This window comes from Echeneis naucrates, chromosome 1 (genome assembly GCF_900963305.1).
Source record: "Echeneis naucrates chromosome 1, fEcheNa1.1, whole genome shotgun sequence".
Lineage (NCBI taxonomy): Eukaryota > Metazoa > Chordata > Actinopteri > Carangiformes > Echeneidae > Echeneis > Echeneis naucrates.
In genome coordinates this window covers 3,573,537-3,590,377 of record NC_042511.1, presented here as the reverse complement: position 1 = coordinate 3,590,377, position 16,841 = coordinate 3,573,537, and the positions used below count along the sequence as shown (strand labels likewise).

Here is a 16,841-nt window from a genome sequence, read left to right as displayed (position 1 = left end):
AAACTTTCCTTTCTCTTTTGCTTTGAGGAAACTTCAAGCTTATTCTGTGTCCATCATTTGAGCCTCAATCATCGTCTGCTCGTTCATCTGACTCTTCCAGTTCACACACACAGTTACGTCTCGAGGATATGTAACTTCTGACAGCGACGATACATGAAAAACTCACCAGGAGAATGATCTTGACCTCCTGACATAGAGTCATATGTGGCAGAAGACATCGCGGTCACAGATTTAAGTACACGTTTAAGCAAAAGATGTCAACCATCCATCCATCCATCAGTCTTCTATCGCTTTTCCGCTTCTGGGTCGCGGGAGATGTCAACCGTGATTAATGAAATTATGCTGAACCAGAAACTTCCCAGAGAGCTGTGAGATGATAAGAAACAATACAGTCAAACCAAAGAGCAGAAACAAACAAAAGAAAAAAAAAAAAAACCCAAAACCCAAACAAACATCTGGGGGGGATGTCAGGGTTGAAGTCAGAGTTTGTGATTAGACAACACTGATGCAGTCCAGCTTGGAGGTGAAGTTATGACAATTAAAGCCAGTCAACATGATGGCAACTTATATCAGCTGAGAAGTGAATTATTAAAAACCTTTAAAGGACCAGCACGTAGGATTTAACACTATATGTGTACAATATTCATTTCTGTGTTCTCTTTATAGTTTCACGGCAGCCCAGAATGGACACCTCAGTTATTAATCTGCTGAAACACTAAAACAAACACAACACTGCACTGCACTGATGTTTGCAAGTCCAAGGTGGACAAAACCAAACCCACCTCTCCTCTTTGTCGTTGGCCGGCTGCGCCCAAACTGAGCATGTGTACAGGTGTCAGGTAACTGTAGAAATACTCCACCCGCCACCTTCAACACACCCAGGGGACGGGACAGGACGGGACAAGCTGTCTCTCACACACAACAACCACACCAGGCGAACTGGTTTCCCTTTTACTGCTCTAGTCACTAAAATAGAAAAACTATAACCTTTAAACAAATACAATTTTCTAGGACGCTTGTCATGCATTTAACTATGACAACACCTGGATTAAAGCGACGGGGGTGACTCAGGAACGTTGAGGACAGTGCAGTTACATCCCCGGTTGTGTTTCTGGTTGGTTTTGCGTTTTTAAAGACCAGAAGGGGAGCTTATGTGGCATAATTGCGCACAAACAGCTGCACACATGGAAGGTGTTTAGTGTACTTTTGTCCAACTCCTGCTGCTCCCATCCACGCCAGCCCTCAACGGAAAGCCTGAATAAATACAAATTATGTAATATCTCTTTTGTGATTGTAATGGTGTCACTGAGACACAAAGTGTGTGTGTGTGGGGGGGTAAAATAAATACACATTTAACAGGTAACACTTATGTTCTGGGTTAAAGTTATCTGAAGGGGGGTGGACTGAGAAAACAGTAAAAAAAAAAACAACATTTGGTTGGATTTACATACAGTTTATAGGCCACACTTGTGAAACAACACACAACACACAACACACAACACAAAGGGTTACAGGCTGCAGACTCCACCCAGCAGCGTCATCACCGACCTTTCACAGGTGTCACATTATGTTTCTGCCCATTTCCTCAGAGGAGGGGAGGTGATTCCCCAACACACACACACACACAGACACACACTCCTGTACTCTGTCACTTCCCGGATCCAGCAGCAGCAGCAGCAGCAGCTCAAACTGCTGTGGAAACTTTCTGAAGTCTGTAGTTGGAGGGAGAGAGAGAGAGAAAGAGGGGGGAGGAGAGAGAGGTGTGTGTGTGTGTGTGTGTGTGTGTGTGGTGCGGCTCAGGGTCCGGTCCGTGGACCGGGATGGCGGCCGTGAAGGCTCTGCAGCAGTGGTGCCGGATCCAGTGTGAAGGCTACCGGGATGTTTCCGTCACCAACATGACCACATCATTCAGAGACGGACTGGCTTTCTGCGCCCTCATCCACAAACACAGACCGGATCTCATGTAAGTACCGAGGCGGGAACTGAGTGAAGCACGTTGGACTGCGTGAGAATTCAACGTTATGATGTGTAGCTCCTGCTCTCTGCGCTTATCAGCTGATTTCACCTTCAGATGGGATGGACTGGACTTGGCGGTTCACTGGGCCTCATCCAGTTTGTCAACACGCTGAACATCTCTGTTGAATCTGGAGCCAAAGTGAAAGTGTTTTGTGTGTCTGCTGGACAGGGAAAAGGAAATCATTTCATCTAGATTAAGGAACTGCAGATAACAATGAAAATAAGTGTGATTACATTATTTATGTTGCTCTGTGAGCTTTCAGGGAATAATTAAAACTGCAGCACCTTAGAAAAGCTTGACCTACATATTATAGTTGCCTCCTCATAGATGACCTCTTGATCATTTCCTTTTTCTTCTGATCACTTAAGCGTTGCTCAGTTTGTTTACATGTTTAGCCTAGTTTATGTTTATGGAGCCAAGATGAAGCATTAAGAATTTATTTAGTCTCCATAATCGTTAAAAAAACGTTCTTATCTCCTTGTTCTTGGAAAACTATCAGGGAACTTCCACTGAAGGAAAACAGTTTATATTTGTACCTGACAGCTGTTGAGTGTTTTTTGGTTCCAGCTGGTTAGAAGATGGTTTGTCCACATTCGACAGTTGTCGTCATATCTTGGTGATTTTTGGGGGGCCCATTATGGCTGACAGTGGTGGCACTTTCATTTCTCAGTGGCCCCCGTATTTACCTGCAGCCCGACCAGCATGAGGGAACATTTCATGTTTATCTACATATCTCAGCTGAGCTCTCTGTCACGATGCGAAGTGTGCGCGTGACTAACACGAACACAAGTTTTGGCCACCACTTGTGTCCAGAAATATGTGTAATGTGGCGAAATTGGATCATGTGTGCCGTTAGTCATTTCTTGTGTTTCTGTGTTGCAGCAACTTTGATTCACTGAAGAAGGAAAATGTTTACGACAACAACAAACTGGTAAGGCCTGCTTACATTCTGCATTCCGACCTTTTGATTTCTGACTTTGAGTAGTTTGTCAAAGAAGCACAAGTTTTGGTGAAACAAGCCCATTAATTCTTCAGTTGTCCGAATAACATGGATGGTACAATCAGCAGCCGCACCTCTATGCATAAGCTGCTTTCAAGTCTAAAGTAGACCATAATAATAATAATAATAATAATAAAAGAACAATGTGTTTCATGATGAAGACATGAAACCAGCGACTGAGCTAATAAGCCCAGTGAGGGCCATTTTCCCATAGACTTCAATACAAGAAGCCTTTTTTACACCCGGTGGAGTTGTCCCTTCATGGTCATGATGGTTCAGGGCTCCTCCCTCTTGGTGACTGATTCGGAGGCTGCAGTTTGTGGTGCTGTTGAGTTGTGTTGCATTTTCCTGACTGGTGATTATTTTTAAAAATTTATTTATTTTTTTTTGTCTTCGCTGTTCAAATCAGTAAAATAAACAGCGCTTAGTTATCAATTCCTGAAATATACCTGAACATGAAACTCGTTTCTCGGAGTATTTAGATTAACATCTTACAATCAATACATCAGATTGCTTCTTCACGTGTGCTGGCTCTGGATATTGCATCAGCACCCCTTGACGTTGGGCAACAAAGAATTTTCTAAATGGAGAACGAGAAGAGAGCGAAGGAGCTGTTGCCAAACTGGAGAGTGTTTCAGTCTGGGGGCTTTGATTCTGGCTGCTCTGCTGCATTCTTCACTTTTTTCTCCCCAGAGCTTCGCGATCAGGCCGACAAAGCGCTCAGCATCACCAGCTTCTGCTGTTTGAACTGTGACAGAACAAAAGACACACAAGCTAAATTTACTGCCCGACACTGTTCTGAATAAGAGGACAAGAAAAAAAAAAAAAAGCTGTAAGAGATTAAACTCCCACAAGTCAGAGCTAAATTAACTTTGGTTTTATGGCTCCCTCAGTCCTCTGATTACTGATTAGGCCTCCCTCGCTCGGTGGCCTGCTGCTGCTTGTTGTTTTTTTTTTTTTTCCCTGCTTCCATGGAATTGCTGAATGTGAGTCGAGTTAGGAAATTCCTGACTTGCTTACTGCTCTCTTAACCCTCGAGGTGTAGATCTAGTCTGGGATCAGAACTGGGCCATTCAGGAGAATTTTGTTCGACGATTTACAGGAACAAGACACGCACAGCATAAAGCTTTTATTTTGAAGAGGAAAGAATATAGTAATAAAGAATATCACAGGAAGTGTGAATAGTGAAATATTTTCAGCCATGAACTTCCCTTGACTCATGCTGACAGTGTGCAGGGAATTCAACACCTTTCTTTTTTTTCCAGCCATACAAAGAAAAAGAAAGGAAGACAGAGGAGAATTTTTCTGTAAATTAACCAACACATTTCAACACACTTCATCATCCCTGGGGTGTTAAAGCAGCTTCAGGACATCGAACTTTCTGTGGCGAAGAAACAGCCTCATACATGCCTTTTTGAATATTATTATTCAAAGGCACGTATGAGATTATTATAATTCAGACAAGACAAAAGTCTTGTCTGAATTATGCAAAGATGTCTCTGAGGCCCTGCTGAGTCAGACAGTCTTGCTTGTGTTTGATTTATTGATGCTGCTCCATCTTTGGCCAGTCAGTCCAGATTCTTAAAAAAGGCTTTTTTTCTGTACTGCCTGTGTTATTTGCAGGCCTTCAGGGTTGCGGAGGAGGAGCTGGGTATTCCAGCGTTGTTGGATGCCGAGGACATGGTGGCTCTGAAGGTTCCCGACCGCCTCAGTATCCTGACATACGTCTCACAGTACTACAACTACTTCCACGGACGGTCTCCGAGTGAGTATCATGGCCTCGGGGTGCCCCTCCCCGCCCCTCTCGCCCTCCTCTGAACCACCTTTGTGTGCGTTTGTTTGCGCTCAGTTGGCGGTATGGGAGGGATAAAGCGTCCCGCTGACGGCCCCACAGACCAGCCGTCTGGGAAGAAGAACCAGCCGGTGGTGGCCAAGGTGTTCCCCTCATCCAAGCCTGCCAGAGAAAACAGCCCGCCCCCTTCCTCCAACATCAGGAGGCCATCACCTTCTCCCACACAGACCAGAAAGGCCGCACAGGTGAATGCTGCTTCCTTCATCACTGTTGATTTACTGATCAAATTCATCAAGATGCATAAATCAAAGATGAGCTTTGTGTCCACCAAACAGCTTTTCCACTGGATGTAACCTCGCTCATCTTCACTCTCTCCCTCTTCTAGGATGCTGTGGTCCAGAAATCTCACCAGACAGGCACTCTGAGCAACAAATGTGTGTCCTGCAGCAAACACGTTCACTTGGTGCAGCGACATCTAGTGGACGGGAAGCTGTACCACAGGAACTGTGCAAAGTAAGAGCCTCACTCCCTTCAAAATACAAACCAATAACCAATCCTGGCTTTGTGCTTTCAAAATACTTATCTCAACGTTATCTTTTCAACACCGGCATTTATTGTTCGTTTAACTTTTTCCATCCTGTCATATTCCACTTCACTTGTCATCTGTTTCCTATTCTGTAAAATTTACCATTTCCTTTTCCTTCCTCGTCACCTGTTGCATTGTCTTTTTTTTGTACTACCACCAGAGTCTGGTCTCTTTTAAGCACCTGGTCTTTTCCCGTTTCCTGACCCAAAGATGTTATTATGTGGGCCAAGTCCTGAAGTGCTCAGATCTGAGCTGTGTCCTCATTTCATTAACCTGAAAACCAAATCCAAATTTCTTTATCAGTCCCCATTACAGCAGCATCAGACATTTTAGAAGAAAGACACGCAAGAATCAACTAGAGAAGGTGGAAAAACGAAATTGGCTGAGAGAATATTTCAATGTATACAATAATAATAAGACAAAAAGATTCTTGAACTGCAGATTGAATTATCAGCAACTGGTTGAGAAGCAGGAGGATGTGGAGCTTAGATCAGCAGTTTCCAACTTCTTGGCCTTTAAATCATTCGGAAACAGGAGCAAAAAATAACGCTTAGGTTTTTTTCCAGAACAAAACCGTTTTTGAAACCATCAAAATGTGTTGATGTGCATTTGAAGTTGGAACGCCGATGATTCATCCTATGAAAAAGAAAAACTCATGACTGTAACTGTGGTGTGTTGTGTCTTTCAGGTTACTGACACCAACAAGCTCGCCTCTCAGAGATTTAGCCACAAACACTCCTGTTTCCAAATTCACTCCTCTGACAGACTCCACTAAATCCAACACAGCTGCTCCGACTCCAGCGCCCTCCAGACTGGGACCAACATGGCTGACGGAGAAACCCAGCACCCCTTCCAGCTCCTCCATCACCTTTTCTCCTTCGTCTGTTTCCCGTTCTGTTTCAAGCATCTCTTCCACCTCGTCCTTCTCCTCCTCCGCTAAAGACAGTCAGACAGCGTCCGTCTTCAAACCCACACCGACGCCACGGACTACCGTTGAATCTGCCGTTATTACAACCACCTCCATCAGCACCAGGCCCACTGCTGCCCCCCGTACCTCAGTCACATCAGCCAAGACACAGCAGGCCAAGCTCAAGTTCTTCCAGTCAGACAGCAGCCCCAACAATGAGGAGAAGAAGACTGCGTCCATAAACATCGACCTTAATAAACCTAATAAAGGGCCGCTTGCGAGCGGAAAGGTCCAGGAGGCCAAAGCTGCTCAGGCAGTGACTGTTGTTGTAAATGTTGGTGGTGGTGGGAAAAAGGAAATAAGTGTGAACTCAGATAAAGGTGGGGAAGGGAAGGGAAGTTTGAAACCGGAAAACGGCGAAGGTAATAAGGCAAAAGCATCGGCAGCAGCTTTAATCTCTAAGAAACTGGCCGAGCAGAACAACAATAACAACAGCAAACCGTCATGGACGACGGCCGCGCTGAAGAAAACTGACAAGTAAGTGATGAAACCCAAAAAACCAGAATTCAGCAGTTTATCCTGCTTTAGCCTGACCTCTTCTGGTGAATGACAGCATGTGATCAAAGTTCTCCGTCTCTAATCAGACCCTCCGAAGTCGAGACTCCTAAGAGGGAGCCGGGGGGAGTCAGAGGGAGGGTGAGGCTGAAAGTTGACCCGTCCATCCTGGCTGACCTGCAGCCTGTGGACACCCCTAACTCTGCCCCGAGCCCGGCCGGCGGGACCGGACCCAGAGCCAGGACTCCTGACAGAGGGGCCCCGAGGCCTGCCGGTGCATCACCCAACACCCCAGGTTCATTCAAACATCTCTACAACTAAACCCACCGGAAAATAACTTTAATTTCTCAAATAGAGAAGCGTTATAATTTAGAAAAAGAAACTGAAAAGAAAGAATGAAATCTGTTTACTGATACTGATTATGGCCTCTCTAGACCATTTGAAAGAGTTTTTAGATTCATGTTCTTTCTCTAAAAAACTGCAAGAAAAATATACCTGCGTAAATGACTAATTCATCTGTTCATTTCAAAGGCTTCATCAATGTCATTGACACCTCTTTGTCATTGTAATCCAACTTAATCCTTCCTCCCTGTGCATGTACTAATGTGTACAGGAGCAGCCAGTTCCCCTCTGATGATGATGATCTTTGTGCTCATTTAGAGATTCCTTATAATATTGTTCTGCCTGGAAGTAAATGTCATCGCTTTTCTGACAGCAAAAACAGGAACTGACGTTGGACGCTGGTGTGATGACGGATGTGAAAAACACTAAAGTTCTCCATAATTTTTTTTTTTTTTTTTTTCAGCCTCAGAAAAAGAATCTCCTGCAGACTGGAGGTCCAGGCTCAAACCTGTTGCCAAGTAAGTTTTTGTTTCTTTTGTTTGTTTATCTTGTTTTGTGTTTTATTTCTGTCAGCTGACTTTGGGTGAGGGCGGAGTCTGTCATAGGCCAACACAGAGAGAAACCTGTAACCATAACGGTCCCTGGACAATTTGGAGTCACCAGTTGCCCTAAATGGGATCTGGGAATTGAACCCAGAACCTCCTTGCTGTGAGGAAACGGTTATCCTTCTGTGTTTCCGGATAAACCCTTTCCCATATTGACTGACGTCATAGCAGCAGGGAGTATCTGCTCATCGACATCATCGTGCATGAACCGTATGAGGGATTTCTCCCCCCTGAGGTCCTGTCCATCCACCCATCCTTTGATCCAGCCCTCCATCCATCTCTCCAACCAGTCCTCCCTCAGGAAGCCCGTACCTGCTGCTCCTCCAAATGGCTCGGCCATCACTTGTAGTCAGAGCTTTCGGCCTCTCCTCTTCCGCCACATGCATGTGAGCCCCAAATGGTGTCAAGACTGAGTAGAGTCCTCCGTGGTGCAACATATGCTCACCGCTCAGAGTTCCTTTCCCCAGATGACATCTCCTTCCACTCTCATGAATCAAAAGCGAAGGCCGCAGGGCAGTGATTAGCAGATAAATTGCCAATGAGGATAATTTCGGACTCTTTTCGCTTTTTGTCCATCAATCCACAGACCCGCTGGTCCGCCACAGTCCGCTAAAGCGTCGACTGATGAAGCTGGAAAGTCCCAAACTTCGGAGCTCTCCGTTGGGCCGTCTTCGTCCTCCCCTAACGTTCCCAGCGTGAGCATCTCAGTGACTCCAGCGCCATCAAAGGGTAGCGTGACTTTTCTGCTCAAACAGAGAAAAATCAATTAAATCTGTCTTTGTTGTTCATTCTCTTTCTGTTCTTAATCCTTTTCAGGATTTCTGAATGGTCAGAGAGAACATACTGCGAACGGCACCAAGCCGGAGTCAAAGACTTCGAAGGTACTGAAGCTCAGATGGAGCAAAATATTTATATTTATATTTATTACAATAAATAAAATCCCGAGCCGTTTAAAAAAAAAAAATATTTTTTTTTCCAAACTTAAAAAAACAAGCAAACAAACAATCAAAAGCCAAAAAACATTCCCAGTCACATCACTCAAAGATCTTATTGTGTGCCATTTAAAATGAAAGTGTAAGTTTGAAAATATTTTAAAAAGTGGGTTTCTATAGTTTCTCATCGAGTCCTCAGAAGATTTACGTCACTTAAATGAACAGTAAGAGCAGCTGGACCATTTCAGGGAAATGTTTTCTTTTTTACACTTCACTGTTGTTATTTAACTTGATATTTAATTCATTAATTATATTGAATGTACGGAATCATATTTTGCTCATGGACGGGGTGTAGAGGACGTTGCCTCACAGAGGTGTGTGTGTCTGTGTTTGTGGTATTACTCCTGCAGACAAAACCGGACTACATCCCTAAAGAGGAGATCCTGAAGGAGCTTGAAGACATTGAAAATAATTTGAACAAGTTGGAGAAGAGAGGAGTCGAGCTGGAGGTGCGGCTCCGCAAAAGTGAAGAAGGTGAGATGAATGCACACACACACACACACACACACACTTCATGAGCCTCCTCTTTACTCAGGTGAAAAAAACGCAGATTTAGGGGATTGTGTGTGTGTTTTTTGTGTGTAATAGGGATTATTTGTGTGTGTTTGTTTGTCAGAGGGTGAAGATGACTCTCTCATGAATGAGCTCATGGTGGAATGGTTCAACTTGATCAGGAACAAGCAGGTGGCCATGCGCCGGGAGTCTGAACTGGTCTACATGTGAGTGTGTACACACACACACACACACACACACACACACACACACACACACACACACACGAACACATTTAGAAACGGGGCATGTCACTTTATAGCGATTAGTGAAACAGACTTGTGGCCAGAAGGTTGACAGTTTGAATTCCCAGTGTCCTCCCTCCTCCGTCCCCCCCCCCACATGGGGGGGCTTGGAACGGGACGGTCCACCCCCCCGCTGGCTGCAGTGGAAGAGGAGTAACAGGCAGGATGCTGCTCAGGGGATAATCCTGGTGATATTTTAGATTTTTCTCACTGTGAAAAGACGGAAACCAACAGAAATTGATCTGAAGCCGGATGTAGAGTATTCCTCCGGGCCGCAGAGCGCCATCGTTGCCCAGAAACTATTGTGATATCAGTGATATGATAAATGTGGGCGCAGCAGTTTATCTCAAATCGATCCCAAATTCACAGCCACAGTGCTACAAATGATCCATATAGTTACAAATGTGTCTTAATCCACGGCTGAAGGTCGTTCCCAACAAATGCATGTTTTATTCCTCTGTTCCTTTGAGTAATGTTTGTCGAGCGCTGCGAAGCCCTCCTGTTACTGAGCCTTTTTTCAGGTTAAAGATTAAATCCATTCCCCTTTTTCTGAAGATTTATATCTCTGTATGCTAAATAACACAGACAGGGAGGGCTGGCAGTGATGATTTAGAGGTAGCGTTTGGTCATTTCAGTGGAATATGGCCAAGCTTATCATTTAATATTCATTTATTTAAGGAAATAATTGCACTGCATGCTCGCTTTTTAAAGACACTTACTTAATTTCCACCCAGGTCGCACTCCTCCAAATTAGGCATTTTAATAACAGACATTTAGAAGCTTTTAATCAGCATCTGAATTGTAGATGTACCTGATGTAAAAGCTTTCAACTGCATCTGACTGAAAATGGGTTCAGACAGTAATGGCCCATTTGAATAGATATTAGAATGATCAAACTATCAGACTAAAGATATCGAATTTTAGCGGGGAGGGAGTGGGGGGGTGCAATAAACAACGATAATCTGTGTGAGTTTGTGTGCAGAGGAAGAACCCAGGATCTGGAGGAACAGCAGCCCAGTGTTGAACAGGAGCTCAGGACACTGATGGAAAAACCAGGTGAGGGCTCAGGAGGTCACGGTCAACACCACACAGGACATGAACACCAAAATATTTATTTCTTTGTTTGTGTGCAGAGCATCTAAAAACATCCAGAGACCACAAAAGAGAAACGGAGCTGATGGACAAGCTGGTGGAGATCGTCAACGACAGAAACGCAATTGTCGAAGGTCTGGATGAGGACAGACTCAGGTGTGTTTTTGAACAAACAGATGACGCATAAAACTAAAAGTGGCATCCACACAGTGAAAGAGTTTGAAGTTTATTCCCCGTTTTCAGGCAGTTTTTTCAATCAATACGTTTTTTTTAAGGGCCAAACTGTTCGCGTGACTTCATTAAACAGTTCATGTAAATATATATTACTGTGACTTCTTGTTAATCTGTGTTCATCTTTTCTCCATCCGTGCCTCATCTTCTCAGGGAGGAAGAGGAAGACGAGCAGCTGAACCTGATGATGATGAATTTCAGTGAGTGTTCATCCACAGATCATGTGACCCCCCCCTCATTATTTGCCACAACCTCTTTGTCTCCGCAACTTAGTTGGATATAAATGAAACAATTGAGGATTTCCATCATGGATGCCTCTAATTGAAGTAGATAGAATTCTCGTAGTGATTTATGGAAGTGTGTGTGTGTGTGTGTGTGTGCATTTTTAAGGGCGCCACCGGCCGATGTTTTCATCTCATTTGATCTAATGACTGCTAATGGAAAAAGCATCAAACAAAATGCTCCCCCTCTTTTTGTCAGCGGCGTTCTCGTTAGACAAATGGATAATGCAGCCGGTTAATTTGACCCTCTGATAGATCAGCGTTAAAGCCAGCTTCATTTGCAATTCATGACCGGGAAAGCAGGGCTGAAATTGAGGAGATTTATTGAACTTTAATGAAAGGTCGTCATGTTACAGTGAGCGAATACCGACCGTGGGCTAAAGATTAGCCATTTGGGTTTAATGTATTCATAAAGTTAATGCCAAAGTTTCACAGTTCGTTCCCACTCTGTTCAGTCCTCTCCTAGTTTACTCGTATCTCCTAGCACTTATAGCTCACATACAGTATCACACAAGGCTGCAGGGACGAAAAGTGTCCGAGGAAGCTTCCTGACAGGAACGTGAGATTTGTGTTTTGTGGAACAGCAGCAAGTGAGAGACGTCAGGAAGGACTCTGTTTGTGTACGACGGGATGCTTAAGGGGCCTCGGTGATGTGTTGAAAGTTCAAAGCTCAGTTTATCCTCATACAGCTGTTGACCCGCTTCAGCTGGGGGGTGTTTGCTGAGTTCCCATTGTTCAACAGAGTATTGATGGGTCGATATTGCTATTAATTTGAGAGCAATGGATGGATTTACAACACTCCAATAAAATATGGATCAGTAAATAAAACGCATTATTTAACTACAAAAAGAAAAAAGGACAAACAATTCAGCATATGTGCTGTTCTGAAGTAGCCTTTATTTTTTTAATTAATGCATTGCCATTAATCCTCACAAATTACCAGACAGCCGTGTGATTTCATTCATTTCATTTACTGATTCGGCAAATCAGTTAAGCTTCAGTGCAGTGGAGTGCTTCGGTGTAAATATTAAGTATTAAGTACCGCATCTATCAAATAAGTGCAGGAGATCGTCCAAGAAAGTGGAAGACGTATCAGGTTTTAGGACAGGGGGTTTAAAGACAGAGATGGACGTCCCTGCTCTGATTGGATTCAGGAGCTTGCTCTGCCATCTGGGAACCACAGATGAGAGCAGTCTGGCCTGAGATCGCCTTGTTAGCAGGGATGGGAACGCCAGACGATGTTCCTTGGAGGAGCGCAGTGGTCGAGAAGGAGCATGAGGCTAAACGATTGAGGTCAAGTCGATGGCTCAGACACAGAGGTCACTCCGAGGGCAAACGTCAGTGAGTCGAATTAGCCGGTGACGGTCGAAATTAAGTGTGAAATAGTTTGGGGTTTTTTTTGGTTTTTTTTCTCCAGCATGACAGAAAACATCCAGTTCGTGTATGTGTTGTCTCATTGATATTCTCATCATGGGGATTGTCAGAATTTTATTAGTGTTGAATGAAATATCTGCACTGTTACCTCCTATTAATCAATCAGCTCTGTGTGTAATGTGGATTCAGCCTTTTTCTCCACGCTGTCTAAACATAAATATGTATTTTTGTTTTGTTTTTGTTAACCCTTTAACGTCCTCACTAAGAAAAAAGCAATGGAAAAATGTCTTTGCATTTTTAGTTCCTTCGGGCAATAATAACAACAAAATAAAAAACATTTGTAAAGTTTTTAAAATATAGACCTCTACCAAACGGTTGAGATGACACTTCATTGTGAATGTATGAATATACATTCAAATACCAAAATGTGCTGTACCAAATGGTTGAGCAGGACGTTAAATAATGCCGTGAATTAAAAAGAAAAGTGATCAAAAATAACTGAATCCCAGTCCGGGTCCTGGTTTAGGGATCGTCATCAAGTCGGTTCAAGTATTTCTGCAAAAAACGCAAATAAATGAACAAACATGGCCGAGGTTAAAAAACAAACAAAAAACCTGAGTGAAATTAAAGATGGCTGTCTCTCTGTCTCCCTGCCGAAGTGACTCTCAGCAGCAGTGCAGGATTATATGTGAATGCTTGACTTGTGTCAATGTGCTCCTGACAGCTGACTGAAGAGCGTGACGTTGATCAGATCGGCCTTCGTGGCCGTGATATGTAGTGTGAAAGTCCTGAGTTGGACCCAATTATGTGTCAGACGCCTACTTAGTAAAGAGAAAACAGGCGGGCACGATACACTGGAACAATCGCCGTGGAAATACAAAGCCGTTGGTGTTTGTAGTCCAGCTGCGGACGGCATTTTCTCATCGAATTCTTTATTTCTCTTGCAGACATAAAGAAGGAGAAACCAAAGAAGAAGTCCCCGGTGGCCAGACTGTTCGGCTGGGGGAGCAAGAAGGAGGAATGACGAGCTTCTCCCTTTGAAGTGTCTGCCGCTCCAGTTGTGGTCTTAATGTCAGCGTGCTCGGCGTATGATTCAGGGGATACGCTCGATGAATGGATAGTCTGTCGGGCGCAGAAGAAATGCCCTTCCCTTCCGTCAGCTGCTTCGCTCGAGATCTGACGTTGACGCACGCACACACATGCACGCAGAGATGGATGTTTTGGGGGGTTAATGACTCACCAGCCGTGATGTGATTGGGTTCAGTGCTCCAGTTGTTAGTTTTAATCCCCTTCTAGTCTTAATCTGTCTACTTAACGCTGACACTCACTCGCAGAAACAGATGCGCACCCCGCCTGCCCGTGAACATCTCCGTGCTTGTTTTCCTTCAAATGCTGCTTGTTTACAGTATCACTGACGCTAATGGGAGCTCGACACATCCGAGAGGTCGGCCCGCTTCTGGTCTCTCGTGCCCCTGTGGCTCCGCCGCTGTTGCTGCTGCACAGTCATGTATTTCTCTGTCTCACACAGACTTTTTATCTTGGAAGATATAGATGTTGTTTCAGCTAACACGTTTTTTTTTTTTTTTTTTTTTAACCAGTTGTTGGCTGGTTAAAGAGCAAAAACCTCGCTCTCCTCTCTCGATCTTTTTTGACCCCTCAAATTATTCCATATTTGTCCCTTTTTGAAAACATTTGGACAAAAGCACCTGAGAAGGAAGGGTCGTTCTCTGGCAGGGTTAGTCTGACCGTGTGGTTTAATGCGACCTGTGATGAGAAACCTTGAAATGTTTGTCCTCGATGGGTGCTAAAGAATCTAAGAACGAAGGGACTTTTACTCACATTTCACCGTGTTCATTCCTGCAGCCGATCCTTCAGAAATGGAGTTTAAAAAAAAAAACAAAAAAAGCTCTGACTCTTTAGCTTCTGCACAATTGATCTTTTCATTATCACTCGTCATCATGTCACATTTGGTAATGACTTAACGCACATCTGTTGAGTTTTCGTGGTTGACGAGAGAAGAAACAGGTTTTGTGTTTGCGTCATGTGACTCACAGCTTTAACTTAATTGGCCGGACATTTGCCCCTGAGTCCTGCGAATGCAGGGCCCAATCCGTTGTGCGTCGTCGTCGTACATATTTCTTAGCTGAATTAACTCTTTATATTTTATTGTCATCTCTCGTTTGTTTGCAGAGGCACTGAAACAAATTCTTTGTGTTGTGACGAACTTGCTCCCTATCAGCTGAACTGAACTGAATCTGAAAATGATTATTGTATATATGTCAGTGTTATGTTGGGTGTCTCAGCTGTGTGTATTGTACACATCTGGTGATCACAATGCTCTGAAATGTAAATGAATTGCCGGAATAAATGTCCTTAGATTTTATGAAAAGGGCGACGTCATTAATGGCTCATGTTGTTCTCCATCCACTCATGTGAAAACAGTCGTACAAAAGTCAGTGTTAGATTATTATGCTCCTTGATTTTAACTGGGAATTGTATTGTAAAGATATTTTAACCATCATCATCCAGTTGGTTGTGGCTCACCCTGCTCCATTTTCTCGGTGTAACCACCGGGAGGCAGCATGAGCCTTTCCATGTGACCGGAGCCGTGCGCGGTTGAAACCTCCAGAGCTCTTTGCTCTTTTACAAATGACAGATTGAAGGCCCATCTCAAACTCGGCATCAGAGACGAGCGTTGTTTTCTTTTTGTGTTCCAAGGGAAGTGTGTTTTTCTCCTCTTCCCACCACAGGACTCAACAAGTCTTCCCTTGTGTCGCTCCGTTTGAGTTTTATCATAAAACAGCAGGGCAGATATTACTCTGCAAACCACAAAAAGAAAAGGCCCGACAGCACCAACAGCACTGACAAAATGTCACTTATTCACCGAGGAATCATCCTGTGACGTCATCACAAATACATCCCACTCTTTCCAACCAGATAGAGCCCAACGTCCCAATTTCAGTTTTAAGTTTAAAACAACTAATTAGTCACTCATGTTGTGTCGTGTTCGATACCAGAATATACAGATAAGGGCAGGAGGGTTGTTTTTCTGAATCAGTCCACAACCTTTCATCTTAGTGATTAGCTCTAAACAGTTCCCTGTTATCCCCAGAGAACACCCGGCTCTCTGAACGCAGGTGTACATGTGGACTCAGCGACCTGGCTGCTCTCCTGTGGAACCCGGCCTTTCTGTGCGGCGTCTGCACGGCTTCTTCAGCTCCCTGCCACCGCCCAAAGGCATGCACGCTGAAGTTAACTGCTAATTGTGTCTCCCAAACTTCACACATTAGCCGTGTGACGTTTGGGCGACCTCTCGAACTCAACCCTCGTTGAACTATAACTGCGCTGCTACGGGCGGCGTCCCATGATGCACTGAGCATCGTTCCTGATTATTATCCTTACTACAGCGCTCTTTCCCTCTGCAGCCACCAGGTTGAAGCTGACGGCTGCCGATCCAGACTCCGGGCCCGTTGGTGTTTACTTCCTGTTTAAAGTTCCCATCGTAGCTACGTAAATGCTGGCTTGTTCAATTGTGACTGTTGACCCAACCGTGCTAAGAACGGTGAGATAAATAAAAATAAAATTTAACTCAACTGAATTGAATGAAGACCTAGTTTGAACAAAATATAGCTCATCGCTGAAATTTTAAAGATTATTTATTTCTTTTCTTTTTTTTTTTTTTTTTTGCCTGAAATACATGTGATGGGAAAAATGTTCCTGTGCGTCATTTATGGTATCCAGATTTTTGTAAAGGATACAGTTGAGGTGTGAACACAAGAAGAAGAAAAAGACTGTGGAAAAGCTGTCAGTACAAAAAAAAAAAAAAAAAGCTGCTAATCTACTGCAACAAAACCACAGAGTGACGAGGTCAAACGCACACAAGCACATGCAAACACAAAAACAGTTTTTTCTGCTACATCCATTTAAAAGCAAAGAGGGAACGAGAGAAGCATCACAATGAAAGGAGAAAAGAAGAGGAAAATTGACTTTTACCTTCTGGTTGTTGTTTTTTTTTTATATATATATATAAATATATATATATCTTAGTGTGAAAATGCAAAACTGTGTAATCTTTTCTTTTCTAAAGGCGACATCTGTTCCTGTTGTTATGTGTGAAAACCTTTGTTGATTTCCTCCTCGAACCATGATAAAATGTTCCATCACCGCACCGCTGTGCGTCTGAATCAGTCCTGTCTCTGCCTAACTTTGGAACATGTTTATCTTTGGGGTGAAAATGTGCCTTTAAGTCGACTTAATAAGGTACATTTAT

At 43.8% G+C, this 16,841-nt stretch overlaps 1 protein-coding gene across 1 annotated transcript; it reads left to right on the top strand.

Annotated features, from left to right (window-relative positions):
* The first annotated feature begins 1,416 nt into the window (after positions 1–1,416).
* Positions 1,417–16,412, top strand: LOC115047977 (MICAL-like protein 2). Its single transcript, XM_029509255.1, has 16 exons — positions 1,417–1,963; positions 2,900–2,948; positions 4,641–4,782; positions 4,867–5,054; positions 5,195–5,322; positions 6,084–6,839; positions 6,947–7,152; positions 7,663–7,717; positions 8,391–8,533; positions 8,621–8,685; positions 9,147–9,270; positions 9,413–9,515; positions 10,576–10,649; positions 10,727–10,841; positions 11,070–11,116; positions 13,519–16,412. Exons 1-16 carry the CDS (start codon positions 1,821–1,823, stop codon positions 13,593–13,595), a joined length of 2,415 nt encoding a protein of 804 aa, XP_029365115.1. The 5' UTR covers positions 1,417–1,820; the 3' UTR covers positions 13,596–16,412.
* Positions 16,413–16,841: the final 429 nt, after the last annotated feature.

Bases quoted from the DNA above. Each gene is read 5' to 3' on its own strand.
- LOC115047977 (XM_029509255.1), top strand. From the start codon at position 1,821: ATGGCGGCCGTGAAGGCTCTGCAGCAGTGGTGCCGGATCCAGTGTGAA. The intron at 6,840-6,946 runs GTAAGTGATGAA...GTCTCTAATCAG, and splicing joins GCGCTGAAGAAAACTGACAA to ACCCTCCGAAGTCGAGACTC. The intron at 9,516-10,575 runs GTGAGTGTGTAC...GTTTGTGTGCAG, and splicing joins GAGTCTGAACTGGTCTACAT to AGGAAGAACCCAGGATCTGG.